Source organism: Lemur catta, chromosome 1 (genome assembly GCF_020740605.2).
Source record: "Lemur catta isolate mLemCat1 chromosome 1, mLemCat1.pri, whole genome shotgun sequence".
Lineage (NCBI taxonomy): Eukaryota > Metazoa > Chordata > Mammalia > Primates > Lemuridae > Lemur > Lemur catta.
In genome coordinates, this window is record NC_059128.1 from 67,639,825 (window position 1) to 67,657,508 (window position 17,684).

The window sequence follows — 17,684 nt, forward strand, 5'->3', positions numbered from 1 at the left end:
TTCTCAGAAAGAAACATTTATTAGGGACTTACAAACAGAGGCAATGTCTCGGACAGCCGTAAGATGTCAGATCCCCGCACCCACCCTTTAGAAAATATCCTTTATATAGCAAGCTTTTTTTGTAAAACATGTGCAGCTGGTCATGCAACAGACTTTCTTATGAAACTCTTGATCCAGGGGAGATTAGATAAACATCTTTATGAGGGGTTGTCTATGCTATGGGCATTGTTTAAAGACCTGGATATAAAACATCTTGTTATACAGGAGTCAAACACCAGTCATCGTGGCAGTTTTGCTTCAAGATGGCGTCACTCTTGCCATGCAACAGACTGTTTTCCTACAGTCTTTGCATGGGCATATGCTTTCATTTCTCTTGGATATATAATTAGATGTGGGAATGCAGAGTTGAAGAGTAGATGTATGCTTAACTTTTCAAGAAACTGCAAATGGTTTTTCAGAGTGATTATACCATGTTACATTCCTGCTAGCATTGTATAAAAGTTCCAGTTACTCTGAATTCTCTCCAATACTTGATACCATTATAACTGTCTAATTCTGGGACATTTTCCTCATCCCAAAAAGAAATCCCAGACCATAACAATCACTCCCAGTTCTCCCTTCTCCCAGCCCCTGGTAATCGCTAATTTGTTTCTGTCTCTATGATTGCCTATTCTGGATATTGCATATAAATGAAATTATATAACATGTAGCATTTTGTGTCTGGCTCCTTTCAGTTAGAGCGTGTTAAAGGTTCATCCATGTTGTAGCATGTATCAATACTTCATTCCTTTTTAAGTTTGAATAATATTCCATTGTATGGATACATGACATTTTGTTTATCCATTTGTCAGTTGATGGACATTTGGGTTGTTTCTACCATTTAACTATTGTGAAAAATGCTACTATGAACATTTATGTAGAAGTTTTTCTTTGAATATCTGTTTTCAATTGTCTTGGATGTATACCTAGGAGATCAGAGAGTAAATCTGTGTTTAAATCTTTGAGGATTTAGTAAACTGTTTTTCTTAGTGGCTGCACCATTTTATTATATATTCCCAGTAGCAATGTAGGAGGGTTACACTTTCTCTTCATCCTCACCAACACTTGTTATTTTTAGTTTTTTAAAAAATTATAACCATCATGGGTGGGTGTGAAGCAGTATCTCATGATTTTTGATTTACGTTTCCCTAAAGACTAATGGTGTTGAGCATTTTTTCATGTATTTATTGGACATTTGTATATGTTGTTTTGAGAATTGTTGAGGGTTAGGGTCGAGACATGAGAACCCCAAGAGTGGGACAGGACTTTGCCAAAGATCAACCTGTGTACATGTCAGTCCACTGAGCAAAATCTGCTCAACCTTGAGGGGAACATTTCACCCATCAGGGATGTCTGCAAATGGACTCCACCTTGAAGCCTGAGGGTTACAGCCTGGATGTCTGCAAATGGACTGGGCTTGCAATCTGAAGGCAGGGAGAATGATCAAAGGATGTCGCCCGGCAATTGAGAACAGTTTGCTATTCTAAGCCTAAGGCAATGATACCCAGTAGTGAGAATGCTGGGTTGAGTGGCAAATCTATTTCTTTGAGTAATCTCTATACTGTTTTCCATAGAGGTTGTACTAATTTGCAGTACTACTAACAGTGTATAAGTTTTCCTTTCTGTCTGCATCGATGTCAGCATCTATTGTTTTTGACTTTTTAATAATAACCATTCTGATGGGGTAAGGTGATATCTCATTGTAGTTTTAATTTGCATTTCCCTGATGATTAGTGATGTTAAGCATTGTTTTCATGTCTGTTGGCCATTTGTCTATCTTCTTTTGAAAAACTTCTGTTCATGTCGTTAGCCCACTTTTTAAGGGGGTGGTTTATTTTTTTTCTTGCTGATTTGATTGAGTTCTTTGTAGATTCTGGATATTAGCCCTTTATGGGATGCATACTTTGCGAATATTTTGTTTTTTCAACTCACTGAGAATGATGTGTCTCTTTGGATTGCCCTCTCTGCAATTCAGGCTGGAAATTGCCTTTCAACTGGAGAAATATTTTACAGGAGTAACCCTTATTTTTCTTCTCTTAGGTATCACAGCTCTGTACTGCCTATTGTCTAATTTCTGAAAATCATTGTTTCACATATTTTGTTCATTTTAAAGTTATCTGGGGTTAAGGTAAATCCAGGTGATGTTACTGCATCATGGCCAAAAGTAGAATTTCTCCTTACATTTTGAACCCACATATAAATTAATAGTTTCTATCAATGGCTATGGTTAATTTTATGCAGAATAAGGCGAGTAAGAATCTTAGCTTTCAATATATCACTCTGTCTACTATCTTCACATTTTTATATAATCTGGACTTTTATCTCTTAAGTCATTTATTTATGGCTATTAGGTGACATTATAACCAATATTCTTTATGAAACTAGATGAAATGTTTGAGTAAAATGTTAGAAATTGAATCCATGGTATATTAAAACAATAATATCTCAACAATTTATTTAAATTTTTATCTAAATTCTACTTCTTTGCTCATAAATCTGTTTTGTATCTCACTGTTTCATGATTTTATTTTCCATTTTCAGCAGTACAACCCTGAGTAATTTCTTTAGAATGAATCCATGAATCTGAAGGTTTAAGTCCTAGATCACCCCCAGGCATCTTCAATTTGGACCCTCTTTCTACTGCTATTTAAGCTGAAAATAGAATTCTTGGTATTGTGGGCTTTTTTCTATTCTTTATCTCCGCCATTTTTGTTATTTTCTGAAGTTCCTACTAGATATATGTTGGGCATTCTGGATTTAACTTCCATGTCTCTTAACATTTCTCTCATATATTTTATCTCTCAGGTCTATGTTCTAAAAGATTGTCTTTAGCCAAGTCCCTCATATACAGTCATGTGTCGCTTAGCAACAGGGATATGTTCTGAGATATGCATCACTAGGCAATTTTATTGTTGTGTCATAGAGTGTGTTTACACAAACATAGAGTAGGAAAAGATTTTTCTTTTTCTTTTCTTTTTCTTTTTTTTTTTTTGAGACAGGGTCTTGCTCTGTTGCCTGGGCTAGAGTACAGTCACCATAGTTCACTGCAACCTCGAATTCCTGGCCTCAAGGAAGGCTCCTGGCTTCCTGCTTCAGCCTCCAAGTAGCTAAGACTACAAGCATATGCCCCCACACCCAGCTAAATCTTTTGTTTTTTGTTGAGATGGAGTCTCATTATGTTGCTCAGGCCAGTCTCAAACTCCTGGCCTCAAGCAATTCTCTCTCCTTAGCCTCCCAAAGTGCTGGGATTACAGACAAGAGCCAGCATACCCAGCCTTAAATTTTATATTAAGAAATTTGCCATATGAAAAAGATGGGCTCTAAATTTAATCTATTATTTTAATCCAATCTCCTCATTCTGAACTGTGATTCTATGTATACATATGTGTTTCCATATTGCCTTCAGTCCCTCTGGATCAGAAAGCAGGTTGTTGCTGAGAGGGTTGAATTCCTCTTGGAGTTGTTAGTTCATTATGGTTTTACATTTTCTGGCTCTGAGTAGCCCGCATGATATTTGACATTCCCCTGTGCCTGGTTGGTTAATTTTGTAGAATTAGAGTTTCCATCTTCTGGGAAGTATTTCTGACATTCATTCATTTTTAACTGAAGAAATCTTGTACTTCTGAAAATTTAGAGTCATCTTTAAATATGTACCTGATTGTCACTACATATTTCTGAGGCTTTTATTATGAAAAGTTTCAAACATACTAAGAATAGAGAGAATAGTATGATGAATCATAGTGTAACTGACATATAGCTCCGTGATTTACCAGCTCATGGCCAAGTAAGTTTTATATATACCTCCCACTTTATTTTGAAGTAAATTCTAGATATCATATTATTTTGTTCTAACTCATTTTTATTTACAAAGTTATTATTAGATTTTTGAATACAATTTCTACCACAATAGGATTTTTACTGATCAGGAAAATTGAAGCAAAAGAGATTCAAAGGCCGGGCGCAGTGGCTCACGCCTGTAATCCTAGCACTCTGGGAGGCTGAGGCCGGTGGATTGCTCCAGGTCAGGAGTTCGAGACCAGCCTGAGCAAGAGTGAGACCCTGTCTCTACTAGAAAATAGAAAGAAATTATCTGGCCAACTAAAAATATATATAGAAAAAATTAGCTGGGCATGGTGGCGCATGCCTGTAGTCCCAGCTACTCGGGAGCCTGAGGCAGTAGGATCGCTTAAGCCCAGGAGTTTGAGGTTGCTGTGAGCTAGGCTGACGCCACGGCACTCACTCTAGCCCGGGCAACAGAGAGAGACTCTGTCTCAAAAAAAAAAAAAGAGAGAGATTCAAAGAGTGATTAAAGCAGAAGTATAATTTCAAGAATATTGCAATTCATTCATCAATAGAGTTGTCATGCTAATAACCTTCTTAGTGTAAACATTTTCTTCTGTTCTCTATGTACAGAGAAAGTTTTCCAGGGAAAAACAGGAAACAAGGTGCAGAACAGTGTAAGAAAGTCACAGGTAAATAACTAAACAGTTTGTCATTTCTTTGTTTATACACAAAAAAACACTAGAAGTATGCACAATAAAATAATGAAAATGGTTTATTAGGGAAGGGGGCTGAGGTGGATAGGAATGGTGGGGGGACTAGGACTTTTTTTTTTCTTTTAGAGACAGTGTCTTACTATGTTGCCCAGGCTGGTCTGAAACTCCTGGCCTCAAGTGATCCTCCTGCCTCAGACTCCCAAAGTGCTGACATTACAGGCATGAGCCACCACTGCACCCAACCTGGGGACTAGGATCTTTTAATCTATACATTTTGGTGTTTTTATTTTTGAACCAAGTGAGTGTGCTTTAAAAATAAATAATTTTTTTTCTTCTAGCATGCTCTCACTTTCATGAAAAAAACTAAGAGATTCCTATGATAAAGTCAGTTTGAAAGTATTATAAGCTAAATATAAAGCTCTTGTCAATTGGACAAATAGCTATGTGATTGTTTGTTTGTTTGTTTGTTTTTTTCACAAATTACCTGACTTTGATCTGTCATCTCTTTCTGCAGTAGCCTTAACCCTCAAACTTCAATTAGGGTTTAAAAATATGTGTAGTTTAAGTGTACTAGTTCTCAGACTTCATAGTCTCTCTTTCTTAGAGCCCCCCTCCTTCCCTCAGCTCAACAAACAGGAGTTCTAGTTTCTAGTTTAGTTTTATTTGGCTTAGCTCAGCCAATTCTCCCAGTCTTTGTTCCCTTTCCTTCATTAGAATCTAGTGATGACACTTCTCATGCCCCACCCATGCTTCCATTTAGATATTTTCTTTTCTTTCAAAAAAAGTATGTCCAGAAAGGATGGACTTCAGACAAACTGAATGCCAAGGGGCCTGTGTACTCTTTCTGTCAGCTCAAGACTTAACAGGTATTCATCTCACAAGAACGGCTGCTCCTCAAGTCTGGGATTTAAAGCAGTTTCATTCACATGCAGTTTATTAAGCACCTAGTATGTGTCAGGCACTTTGATTGGTGCTAGAAACGCAGAGATGAAAATACTCCTGCCCTAGAAATTCTGAGTCTAGCAGGGGATATAGACAAGAGAGCAAAATTATAGAACAATGGATTAAATATTGAGATTGAGGTCAAAAGAACCTGGTTCAGGTTGGGGAGTGGGTAGGGTGGTGAGATTGGTGGGGGTGGTAAGGGAAGCTTTCAGAAGAACCAATATGCACTAGAGTAAACTCAGTCTCAGGACATAAATAGGAGGTAGTCAAGTCTTTAGTAAGGGGCATAGAATGGACACAAGTAGAAAATGTGAACAATGGTCTAGAATTTTAAACAAAGTTTTGGGTGTGTGGAATCATATATGTTATCACTAGGGGATAAAGTACAAGGCTGGGAGAAGCAGTAGAGAAAGCTCTAGATGATGCAGGGAACTTTCCCTTATCTCATCATGCCCTTGGGGATTCCATCCTTTCCTAACCTAGAAGCCAGGAGAAGGATTCCCAATATCATTTTAAGTCCTCAAGGAGAAGATACAATGTCTGTGTTACTTGGGATATAATCATTTCCCCCGAGTGCCATGCAGGAGAAAGGTGGATGATGGCCACAGCCTTCCATGGTTGGCCAAACTCCATCCTTTCCCTCATTCCCACTGTTAATGCCTCTGAACTTTTGCAGCAGCCTGGATTTAGGTGATTGACAGACAAATGCAGAAATATTCCCAGTCACTCTTTGTTGAATGAAAGGTCAGCTTCCCCCCCGCAACCAGATTTATTAGGTTCAGAGTCTTGGAAATTTCCATTGAGTTGCAAATTTCCCCAGGGTCTTTTAGGAATTATCATTATTTTTTCTGTCTCTATGGTCTTATTTTCTCAACATCTAGGTAACCTGTCTCCAGAAAGCGCTACTGCTAGCTGGGCTCCTGATGTCTGGATCAATCCACCTGGAGGCATCTCCACTGGAAATTAAAGTTATACATGAAGGATCCTACCCTTCAATAGAGGGATTGATTAGAACCAATGACTTCTTCAGCCTTCTCCTACTCTGCACTCGGACTAATGCCAGGAGTCAGGGAGGATGGGGTCTAAAAGAAGAAAACTGACACTTTATGCAAAGAAAAAAAACCTATTAGCAAAAAAGTGAAGACATGGTAATAATAGGTAAGTGTGCTAAGTCTTTTCAAAGGTGGGAGATGAATGGTGTAATCCCTCCATATTCACCACTTGCCTTCCAGCCATGTATTGTTCTTGTAGTAACATATCTTGGAGCATTGTTGAGATAATTCTTTCACTTGAAGTGTGCCTGCTGAGGCCTAAGACAGTGATCACATTGTACAAAACATTCTTTCTACAGGGAGGGAAATGTGGGCCCTGATGGCTGACTTGCTCATGACCGTATGAAGGGGCAGCATGATACAGCCTCCTTAGGATCACCAAGCCTCCTGTTCCCAAGGTAGAACAACAACATCTGAGGAAATATACCAGGGAGGAAAGCCCAAGAGAAAAAGCAGATAATCCAATTTTTCCTGGTTTTCTCAAGTGCTTTGCACATCCTATGCAACTCCAAGGCTATAGTCTGCCTCATGGTACAGGGTGTGGGAAGGACTCCAGGATGGAGCAGGACCTTGAATCATAAAAAGGAAAAGAGAATTTTTTCAGGGTGATCCCCACCCTCATGGAGACATCAGGGGCATTCAGGGGTAGGTAGGAGGAATTCCTTCCATATTTAGGGTTGGGACTCATTTTTCTGTCACTTAAGATATAGTTTAAATTCAGTTCAATAGAGTGTTTTCACAGGGAGCAACAGAGTGCCAGAAAGTCTCCTCTGAGGTGACCAGTTCCATCTCATTGCACTCCACCCTCGATGTTCTGTGTCTTCTCTCCTATCAAAGGCATACTCATTTTCTAGTATTTATTTTAGGCATCACCTTTCTCCAGAATACTATCTGTCTCTCTAAGTCTCAGTTTGGTTCCCTTTCTGTGGCCACCCTTGGTAACTTATTCTTACCTGCAGCATTCCATCTGTCACACATCTTAAATTTTTCTGTCATTCTCATTAGGCAGTGAGCTACATGAGGGGAGTGACAAAGTCTCCCTTATCTCTAAATAACCAGGTAAAGCAGCATCTGGTATATAATAAACACAGAGCAAAAGTTGAATGACTTTGCTGACAATAAAGCAATTTCTATAGAAACTGGAGAGAGAGACTCTGAATGACTCCTTAGGGAGAAACCACAGAACTGCTTTATCTTCGACAAAAGGCACAAAATTTTTCCTGTTTACACCTGTGGGACCCACAGGTAAGAAATTGTAAGTAAAGAGCCTAATGTTTGCTGGGAGCAAAGACTGTTGGAGTATGCTAGAAAACAATAGGGCTGACAGAGAACCAAGGGTCTTAAGATTAATTCTTCCGCATTGCATGGCTGAAGGGAAGCAGTATTTTCCTGATACCTGAGGCATTTTTAAAACAAGGTTTCCAAATGTCATTGATTTGATTTTTCTAACTGGTGGTGGCCCTCAGAACTGAAATAACTTGACTAAAAGAATAAGAACTTAATTTTTTATTTCGTTAATAATTACAACCAGAAACTAATAATTCTGTCTCTGACAAATTATCTAATGGAGCCCAAGTTTGTGAAAGGGCCTTGGATCGGTAATTCAATAAGGTAAACATCATGGACTGAAAAAGCTTGAGGAACTCATTCCCCAAAATACTTACCTTGAAGCTGACACAAAATAAGTAGGTGTGGATAACTAACTGACAGACTGACTGATTGAATGAATTAATGTAGTTTATTCCTATTCTCCATTTTTCACATGGCATAACTTGCTTTAGAAAGCACTTTGTGTGGCAATGTGAGTTCAGTTAGGCCTTTGGGTTACTGGGAAAATTCTCCATGAAAAGCGTAATTTCATATAATAGGCACACTAATGGCCTAGATTCTTATGGCTCATTGTACAGCTGGGTAGTTAAAGTACAAACAAGGGCTAGATTCACTGATAGTCTTCCAACGGTGATGGCAAGCCAAGACCAGACTCTGGTGTCCTAACTTATAGCCAAGGGCTTTCTCTGCCACCTTATTTGTCAGTTAAGTGCTGGAAACTCTTTTAAGTCCTTTGCGCTATTATTCCATTAGCTCTTTACAGCATTTACAATTGAGGAGCACAGAGGTTAAATAACCTTGCCACAGTTATTCAGCCAGTAAGTGGAGATGCAGGAATTCAAAGCTAGGCAGTCTGGCTCAAGTTCTGATCCTGGTTGAATGGTAATCATATTCTTCACAAAATCATTTTTCTGGTATTTTTGCCTACTTCAGATGCTCAGTGATATTGTTATTACAATAATGAGCTATCATAATTTAGATGTGAGAATAGGAGATGTGAAGATGGAGGCTCCTGGCATTTTCATACCTAAGTTTCAGGTACCCTTTATAGAAAATCTTCTCAAGCTCTAAAATCCATTCAATGATAACTTCAGGTGCTTCAAATCTTAACAGGATCTGTGATTGGAGAAAGTAGGGATATGTGTGCTATACCACAATAAAATAAGTTTCAGGAGTGTTAAGAAGAGGACCTGCTGTCACCAGGATCATGTTCCTATTGCTTCACAGGTGGAAAAGATAATGGCTCCTGATGGGAACCAGAGTAGTGCCACAGAGTTCATCCTGGCAGGGTTCCCAAATCTCAACAGCACCGGAATGGAACTGTTTTCTGTGTTCCTCCTTGTCTATCTGCTGACTCTGACAGGCAATGTGTTGATTGTGGGTGTGGTAAGAGCTGATACTCGTCTACAGACCCCCATGTACTTCTTTCTGGGTAACCTGTCCTGCCTGGAGATTCTGCTCACTTCTGTCATCATTCCTAAAATGCTGAGCAATTTCCTCTCAAGGCAGCACACTATTTCCTTTGCTGCATGTATTGCCCAATTCTATTTCTACTTCTTTCTTGGGGCCTCTGAGTTCCTACTGTTGGCTGCCATGTCTGTGGATCGCTACCTGGCCATCTGTCATCCTCTGCGCTACCCCTTGCTCATGAGTGGGGCTGTGTGCTTTCGCGTGGCTTTGGCCTGCTGGGTAGGGGGACTCTTCCCTGTGCTTGGTCCCACAGTGGCTGTGGCCTTGCTTCCTTTCTGTAAGCAGGGTGCTGTGGTGCAGCACTTCTTCTGTGATAGTGGCCCACTGCTCCGCCTGGCATGCACCAACACCAAGAAGCTGGAGGAGACTGACTTTGTCCTGGCCTCCCTTGTCATTGTATCCTCACTGATGATTACTGCTGCATCCTACGGCCACATAGTCCTGGCTGTCCTGCACATCCCCTCCGCTTCAGGCCGTCAGAAGGCCTTCTCTACCTGTACCTCCCACTTGATGGTGGTGACCCTCTTCTATGGAAGTGCCATTTTTCTCTATGTGCGGCCATCACAGAGTGGGTCAGTGGATACTAACTGGGCAGTGACAGTGATAACCACATTTGTGACACCACTGCTGAATCCATTCATCTATGCCTTGCGTAACGAGCGAGTCAAGGAAGCTTTGAAGGACATGTTTAGGAAAGTGGTAGGAGACTTTTTAGGGAATCTTTTCCTTGATAAGAGTCTCAATAAGAACACAGTAAGATGAAAGTGAAGAGACTCAGTAGCTCGTCTTACATCTAGACAGTCTCCATCGTTACTCTCCTTCCCATCGTCACCATGGACATCACCAAAGAACTGAATTCTGGAACCACTAATGGACTCCAAAGTCATCAAATCCACTCTTCTTCTCTTTCAGGCAAAATCCTTGATTCCACATTATATCTAATAATAATCCATATTATTAATATTATTCATACATCATGGTAAACATCATCATCACTTCATAAGACCTTCCAACCTGTGAGATCTTAACCTTAGGGTCCATGGTCACCTGGGAAATCTTAGGATGGGTTTCAGAAAATTTATAAGCCCCATAGGTATCTAATTTTATGTGTTTGAACACATATGCATTTTGTCTGGGAGGAAGATCCACAGCTTTAATCCAATATTTGGATCTGTATATGCCCTCTCCTCAAAAGTTAAAACTGATAAAACATCTCAGTGGAACCTTCCAATTGTTTATGCAAATCAAGAATTTTAAGAAAAATTTCCTCATAACCATAAAAAGAAATAAAAACAAATAGATTACCCGATGTTTTTGTATATATTTTCCTGAAAAAAAATTACATTTATCACTAGATGGAAAAAACCTAAAACAAATTTAATAAAGGGACTTAATCACTTCTGTATGGCAATCCCAGTTGCCTTTGGGAAAGCAAATTAATGAGCGATTTCATTAACAATAGCATGTAATTCATACTTTATTATACAAAAATGAGTTGAAGACATCACTTGTTTTGTCATTGGATTATGTTCCTTTCATTTGTTCTTTTTGCATTTTTATATCTATTATCTTAAATCTTTTGTTTTTAGTAAAATTGTGATTGGGATGAGGAGCTTTAATATCAGAGTTAAGAATGCCAACTATTGTTGTACCTACCAAGAACCAGACGTATAAATTTTATCTACTTCATTGGATATATGAAAAGAGAATGGGGATTCCTATTTAGAGTGCCCTTGGGAATGTTGGGAACAGATATTCATTTATTTATTCATTCATTCAACAAAACTCTATTAAGCATCTTTGTTGGATACTGTAACATACTAATATGTGCTAGATGAACAAGAAATGGTTCCTAACCTCAAGCACCTTGGACTTCAGAGGGGAAAACTAAGTGACAAATAATAATTCAAGGGAATAGAGGTGATAAGAGGACATTGGACATTGGAGATCATACAAAAATTGATTTACCCTTCCTAGTGTATTCTCTTGTTAGAGAAGTTTTCACAGAGACCATCATTCACTAAACAGGAATTAATGCCATGTTGAAGTGTGTTTATGTACATCGGGACAATGTATCAAAAAATCATAAATAAATATCAAGGTATGGACAGCATACTAAACTCAAAAAAGTGCTGCAAAATTGGCAAACTAAGCATTAGCATCGAAAGAGATGGCCATAACCTTCAGTGGGCATGGGAAATAGTAATGCTTTCATCTAGTTCTATTAGTGATGCACACAAACACACTAAAAATTTTTATTTTAAAAGATTTCTGAGTACTAAAGGAATGGCAAGGATGATCAGTGATTTGAGAGGCAAAAAGAATTTTTCTGGCTGGGCGCGGTGGCTGCTGCCTGTAATCCTAGCACCTGGGGAGGCCAAGGAGGAGGGAGGATTGCTTGAGGTCAGGAGTTGGGGACCAGCCTGAATGAAAGTGAGACCTCATCTCTACATAAAAAAGAAAAAAGAAAAAGAAAAAGAAAAATTAGCCAGGCATGGTGGTGTGTGCCTGTAGTCCCAGCTGCTCAGGAAGCTGAGACAGCCTTCTGGATCACTTGAGCCCAGGAGTTGGAGGTTGCAGTGAGCAATGATGATGCCACTGCACTCTAGCCCAGCTGACAGAGGAAGACCCTGTCTCAAAAAAAAAAAAAAAAAAAATCTTCTGGAGTGATCTAGAGGTGTTGCCCAAAGAGGAGAGGAAGAATTGCCTTAAAAACTATCTCGTTTTATGGAACACAAAAACCTAAAGTCCATCTCAGCCACTGGCCAAAGAGAGGAATTTATGTAACAGTTTATAGCATTTCTGGAAGTAATCACCCCCATATTGTGCCAATAAAGCATGTTAAATCATCTATTTTCAAAATTTGTTTTATTTTACAATGGTATCAATTTTGGAAAAAAAAGAAAAGAGGAACCTTGGAAAGGACAAACATCATCAGGTCAGACAGAAATCTTGTTAAAGATTCCTGTGTACAAGCAGTTTAGAAAGACAAGCAAGTTTGAAGGGCCTATCATTCCAGCAGTTCATAGTGTGGGCAACTCCTACAAACCAGAATGGAACCACGCTCAAGGATTACAGGTAAAGGCTAAACAGTAGAGCCCGCTGGTTTTTAGGGTGAGCAATCAAAGAATACTAAACGGTCTGGGTGGATTCTTGCCAGAAATGGCAAAAATGACTATCACTATGTTTTAATGCGTTCTGGAAAATAACACCTGGAAATAATGACGTTGTGCTCCTTTTGAATGGAATGGATGTCTGCGCCCTCGAAGCCCTAGGGTTCCCCGGGCCGCGACTTGGCATTCCAGTGACTGCAACAGCGCTTGCAACCGTGGGATAGACAGTCTCGGAGAACCGAGAGCGCTGCTGACCAGGCGCCAGGGGCATCCAGACGCTGGGTCACCACGGAGACCAGGGCCTCAGGAAGCGGGTTCTGTCCTGGCATGGTGGCCCCAACATACCTCCAGGCACCAATCTTTTCCATGCAAGGTGCCCTACTGAGAAGTGCGTCCATTTGTTTCACACTAAGTGCCTGGGGAAGAACTGCCAGAGCATGCCGCTCCTAACAAGAGAGCCTGTCAGAGCCAGACTGGGAGCCCCGATTGCGACGAAGCCCTTGGCCCCTGGTAGCGTCTTCGTTGCTCCTGAATCTTTCCAAAGAAGCGGCCAATTTGCTCAACAATCTCATCTCGAAACAGGTCGAGGTTGAAAGGTGCTTCGGCGGACCTAGCCTTGGGCGGCGACTGTTGGCTCCAAGGGAGGAGGAAAAGGACTAACGCAGGGCTCGTCCGGGATTTGAACCCGGGACCTCTCGCACCCAAAGCGAGAATCATACCACTAGACCAACGAGCCGAAGACAAGATGCGGTTTTTCTCTAAGAATATTCATTTATCTTTTTAGTTGTAGTACGGCATTCACTTTTGATTCCTTTGAAAAGCCCAGTGATTTTCTGCAGACCACAGGAGAGTCGAGAGGCAGGTTCAACAGGACCTGAGCAACAGCGATCCTAAGGTAGAAATGTTCATTGCAGGATTCAGACTAAGCTGAGTCGGTCTGTGGACCAGAAGGTCTGAGTACTTGCAGGGTTAGGACCACAATCATTTCAGGTGGCCTGGGGTTAGAGGACACAGGAAAAACCAGGATGACTGATTGAGAGAGGGAAGAACTCGAACCAATGTTCCCAAAGAAGCTAAATTCTAAAAGCCACTATCTTAGATCACTTGGCTACAGCACCTCACACTTCACACGTGTGCTTTTGCCATTTCCTTTCAGCTTAATTTGATTAACCATGTATTATAAGCTAGATTTAAGGCGTCTTTCAAGGGCGCGCAGGAGATGTCGCTGGCGAAAGGTCGCTCGCTTCCGATTAGTCTCTTCTATAGAAAGCAGCCCACTTCTCTATCATCCAAAAGGCGGTGGGTGTGCCGGAAAGGGAGGGGGTTGTCCTTACTCTACAGTCTCTTCTACTTGGGGAACGAAGTTCTGGGGCTCTAGTTTTAACTTCCCCAGGGCGGAAAAGTGTCGGCCTTGGTCACATTGCTTACCTTGCACTCAGCACGTTACTGGCACATGGGAGGAGCCCGGAATGAATGTGAATGAATGACTGGACCTCCTGGACTGGGCGCCAGACTCCTGGGGAGGCTGAGTCCCAAGGAGCGAAAGGGAGAGGAGAAGCTCTCCCTCTTCAACCTTCCTGTGCAATGCCATTTTCTATTTGCTCTGGACTTCAGGTTGGCAGCTTAGAAGAGCCTGGAGGCCAAGAGAGAAGCTGTGGCCCTGACTCCAAGTTGTTAGGAAGAGAAGCATTAAAGGACCAAAGTTAGGGCTGGTCCCCTTCTAGCCAGCTTCTGCTTCAGGTAACCTAGAGGAATCTGTGACGGAGCCTGACTCCACTGAAAGGTGGGATGAGGACCGGATACCTGCACATCCTCATTGTCTTGGCCCCAAACTCTGAAGATCTGAGTAGTACGTCCTGTGCTTCCATTTTACAAACAACCCCAATCTTAGTCTAAGAGATCTGGAGCAATTATAATACTTCCATAAGAATCCAAGCAGGTTAGGGAGACTGTGGCTGATGCCATGTCTTACATACTTCTCTTGTGCATGCACCCTGGCCCTGGTGTCATTGAGCTCCATGACTTATGAGGTCTGAGGCTGAGGAGGATGTACTGTGGGCACTACCCTTCCAGTGACTTGCACTCCAGTTTGGACTTAGTGAAGAAAATATTTCTCTCTTATATGTAAAGAGATACTTCCTTCCAAAGAAATTTCTTTTAATTTTAATTATATGTTAAATTTTATTTAGACATAAATGTCATTTACCTGTGATTTTTATGAATTTAACAGATTCAATGTAAAGAAATGGGCCGCACAGCGGCTCCATAGCTCAGGGGTTAGAGCACTGGTCTTGTAAACCAGGGGTCGCGAGTTCAAATCTCGCTGGGGCCTAGTGACAAATTTCTTTTCCAGGTTACAGAGGGGAGGTTCTCTTCATTTTTATCCACTGTTGAAACACACCGATTTTGAAGATAGGAAACACTTCATGATCTCTCTGTGAAAGTCAGATCCTGGAAATTTGGGACGAAATAGCACAGCGTCGGGGCTCCTGTGATTGGTCCAGAGAAAACAAGTGTTTGTACCCTTCAGTAAGGGGGAAGGAGCCAGACGCTCACGTCTCCGGGAGAAAAGTTCCGGAGCTGGTCCATACCTCTGTGTTTGTGGAAGAGATTAGCCTTAGCCTGGTGACAGCCGTGACCCCTGGAGTCCCGAGCACTTCCCCACTTGCAAGCCTGCCCTGGCAGCCCGCTCCTGTGCTCCGGGAACGAGAACCGGTTCACAGATTTACCTGGGGCAGCCTGGTCCTGAAGCTGCGCGGACACACCCCAATCCAGGTGGCTTCTGCCCTGCTTCTAGCCTCACTTCCTCGGATGCAGACCTCTCGTCCTACTGCCTCCAGACTGCTCCCGGGATTCGCTCTGCTATGGACTCGGCTTTCTGGAGACTTCTTGAACTCTAATCTGAGTCCAAAGCTCGATTACAAAAGGGGTCAAGCTACTCACCGGCTGCTACCAAATGCACAAAAACCTACACTAACGCACATAGCGCTCGCCCTTCAATAGCTCAGGTGGTAAGGTGCGGAACTGTGGGGGTTGTAACTGCTGATGTCCTTAGGTTCGATTCTGGCTTCTTTCTCCAGTCCTCCACTCAATGCTCAGAGGGTTTTATATCCTCTTAATCCCAATGACTGAGAAGCATTTATTTTCATTCGATTTTCAGGCAACAAAAGAACTACATTTCGCTTGCCATGGACCTTACTTTTGTGTGTCCTCTTTTGTGATCCTGCAGTAGATGTGATTCTGCTTTCTCACGAGACATGAATTAAGGACATTCTTTTTAGATCTGAATCTGTTATCTCTTAATCTGTAAGACTAGCTAGCACTGACTGAATATTGGGTAACATCCCTTAACCTCACCCGCATCCCTTCACTTTCTCATTACCCTAGATAATTCATACTAGGCAATTCAGAGCCTAAGGAGAAATACTTTAGAAAGAACTGCCCTTCAAACGGATGTAAACAAACAATGCTGAAAGAATAAGCAATGCAAAAGGTCAAGTATGCATATTGAAAATGTTCCTTCCTTAATAAAAAAGAAATACTAATTAAAACCAGGGATATTATTTCATCATCAAATTGGACAAGAATTCAGCGATAAGAATACAATGTCACTGCTTTCTGGAGGGCAATTGGGCATTATAAAGAACCTTAAAAAGACATTTTATTTGATCAAGTATTCTATTTCCCTTTTAGAAATTTATCATTCAAAAACGAAAAATGGAAATATACTAATATATGTTTATCTGTGGGTGATTGTTATTCTTTATACTTTCATGTATTTTTCAAAATGTGCCACTTGTATACATTACATTAAAAAACAGGTTTCTATTTTATAAAAATGAAGTTTAAAAACAGTTTTACAGTTTCTTACAAAGCTAAATATATGTTTCCCATACAATCCAGCAATCACACTCCTGGGTACTTACCCAAACAAGCTAAAACTTATGTCCACCCAATAACCTGCACATTAATGTTTATAGCTATCAAGATATAAAAAGACATGGAGGTAAACTTAAATGCATATTACTAAGAGAAAGAAGCCAATCTGACAAGGCTTCATAGTGCATGATTCCAACTTTATGATATTATGGGAAGGACAAAACTATGAAGTAGTTTCCAGGAGTTAGGGGGAAGGGAGGGATGCATATGCAAAGCATAGAAAAATTTTAGGGCAATGAAACTACGCTGTATAGGTACTATAATGATGGATACGTGTCATGATTTATTTGTCCAAACCAGAAGAATGTACAACAGGAAGGGAGAACCCTAATGTCCTTTGGTTAATAATGACGTATCAATGTTGGTTGTAACAAATGTACCACACTGGTGCAGAGTGTCATGGTGAGGGAGGTGTGTGTGTTAGTGTGTGTGTGTGTGTGTGTGTGTGTGTGTGTGTGTGTGTGTGTGTGTAGGGAGGGAGGGTGTGTGTGAACTCTCTGTATTTTCCAATCAATTTTTCTGTAAACATAAAACTTCTCTTCGATGTAAAGTGCACTATTTTTTTTTAGAAAAGATGACTTAAGTAATTCACAGTTTAGTTGAAGGAACAAAATAGATAATGCTGTGTTGATATATTGATACCACTAGTGAGCATTTACAAAACAATATAGATATGGGAGCACATTCAGGGCAATGAAGTGATCAGAATGGTGAGGAGGGACTAACCTGAAGAGAGCTTCCTAAAGTTGAATTTTGAGCTAGAATTTGACAGGAATATTGATGCATGCTTACATGAGTGAGGGAGCTTTTTGGTATGTATATGTGGTGGGAAAAGTAGCTGAAAGAGTGCCAGGGAGAAGTAGGGGTAGTGGGTGTGACAGAGGTGGCAGAGTGGAGCTGAAGGAGTAGCAAGGGATGTCAAGAGGAATAGGAGGAGGGGAAAGAAAGAAGGACAGGAGTTAGGGTTCATTTTGGTGGTGGCAGAGATGATGTGGGCAGGGAAAAGGCAGGGCTGATCAGTGGCAAGAGTGAGTGGATATACAAGCAAGCAAGCATCCTTCCATCAACAAGGAGATGGAATTGACTAGAACTAAGGGACAATCCAAACAAAAGCACTCCAAGGTGGTGCCCTTGAGAGTGTCATTAGTTAATGTGGAGCTGGAAAAGGACCTGACTGGGGAGGGGAGAGTGGGGGAGGGAAGGGTGATGGAGATGATGGCCTAATAGGAGCCATTCTCTAGGCAACTGAAAACATCGAACTAGGGAGATAAGGTTTCTGGGAGTTATTAGAGGCAGGTGAA

The 17,684-nt window shown here is 41.0% G+C and overlaps 1 protein-coding gene and 2 non-coding genes across 3 annotated transcripts; 2 read left to right on the forward strand and 1 right to left on the reverse strand.

Moving 5' to 3' along the window:
• The first annotated feature begins 9,100 nt into the window (after positions 1–9,100).
• LOC123621430 (olfactory receptor 6S1) lies at positions 9,101–10,093 on the forward strand. Its single transcript, XM_045527182.1, has one exon. It carries the CDS (start codon positions 9,101–9,103, stop codon positions 10,091–10,093), a length of 993 nt encoding a protein of 330 aa, XP_045383138.1.
• A 3,015-nt stretch (positions 10,094–13,108) lies between these two features.
• On the reverse strand, positions 13,109–13,180 carry TRNAP-UGG. The gene has a single exon. It is a non-coding gene; the product is annotated as a tRNA-Pro (tRNA).
• Positions 13,181–14,703: 1,523 nt separating this feature from the next.
• TRNAT-UGU lies at positions 14,704–14,776 on the forward strand. The gene has a single exon. It is a non-coding gene; the product is annotated as a tRNA-Thr (tRNA).
• The last annotated feature ends 2,908 nt before the right edge of the window (positions 14,777–17,684 follow it).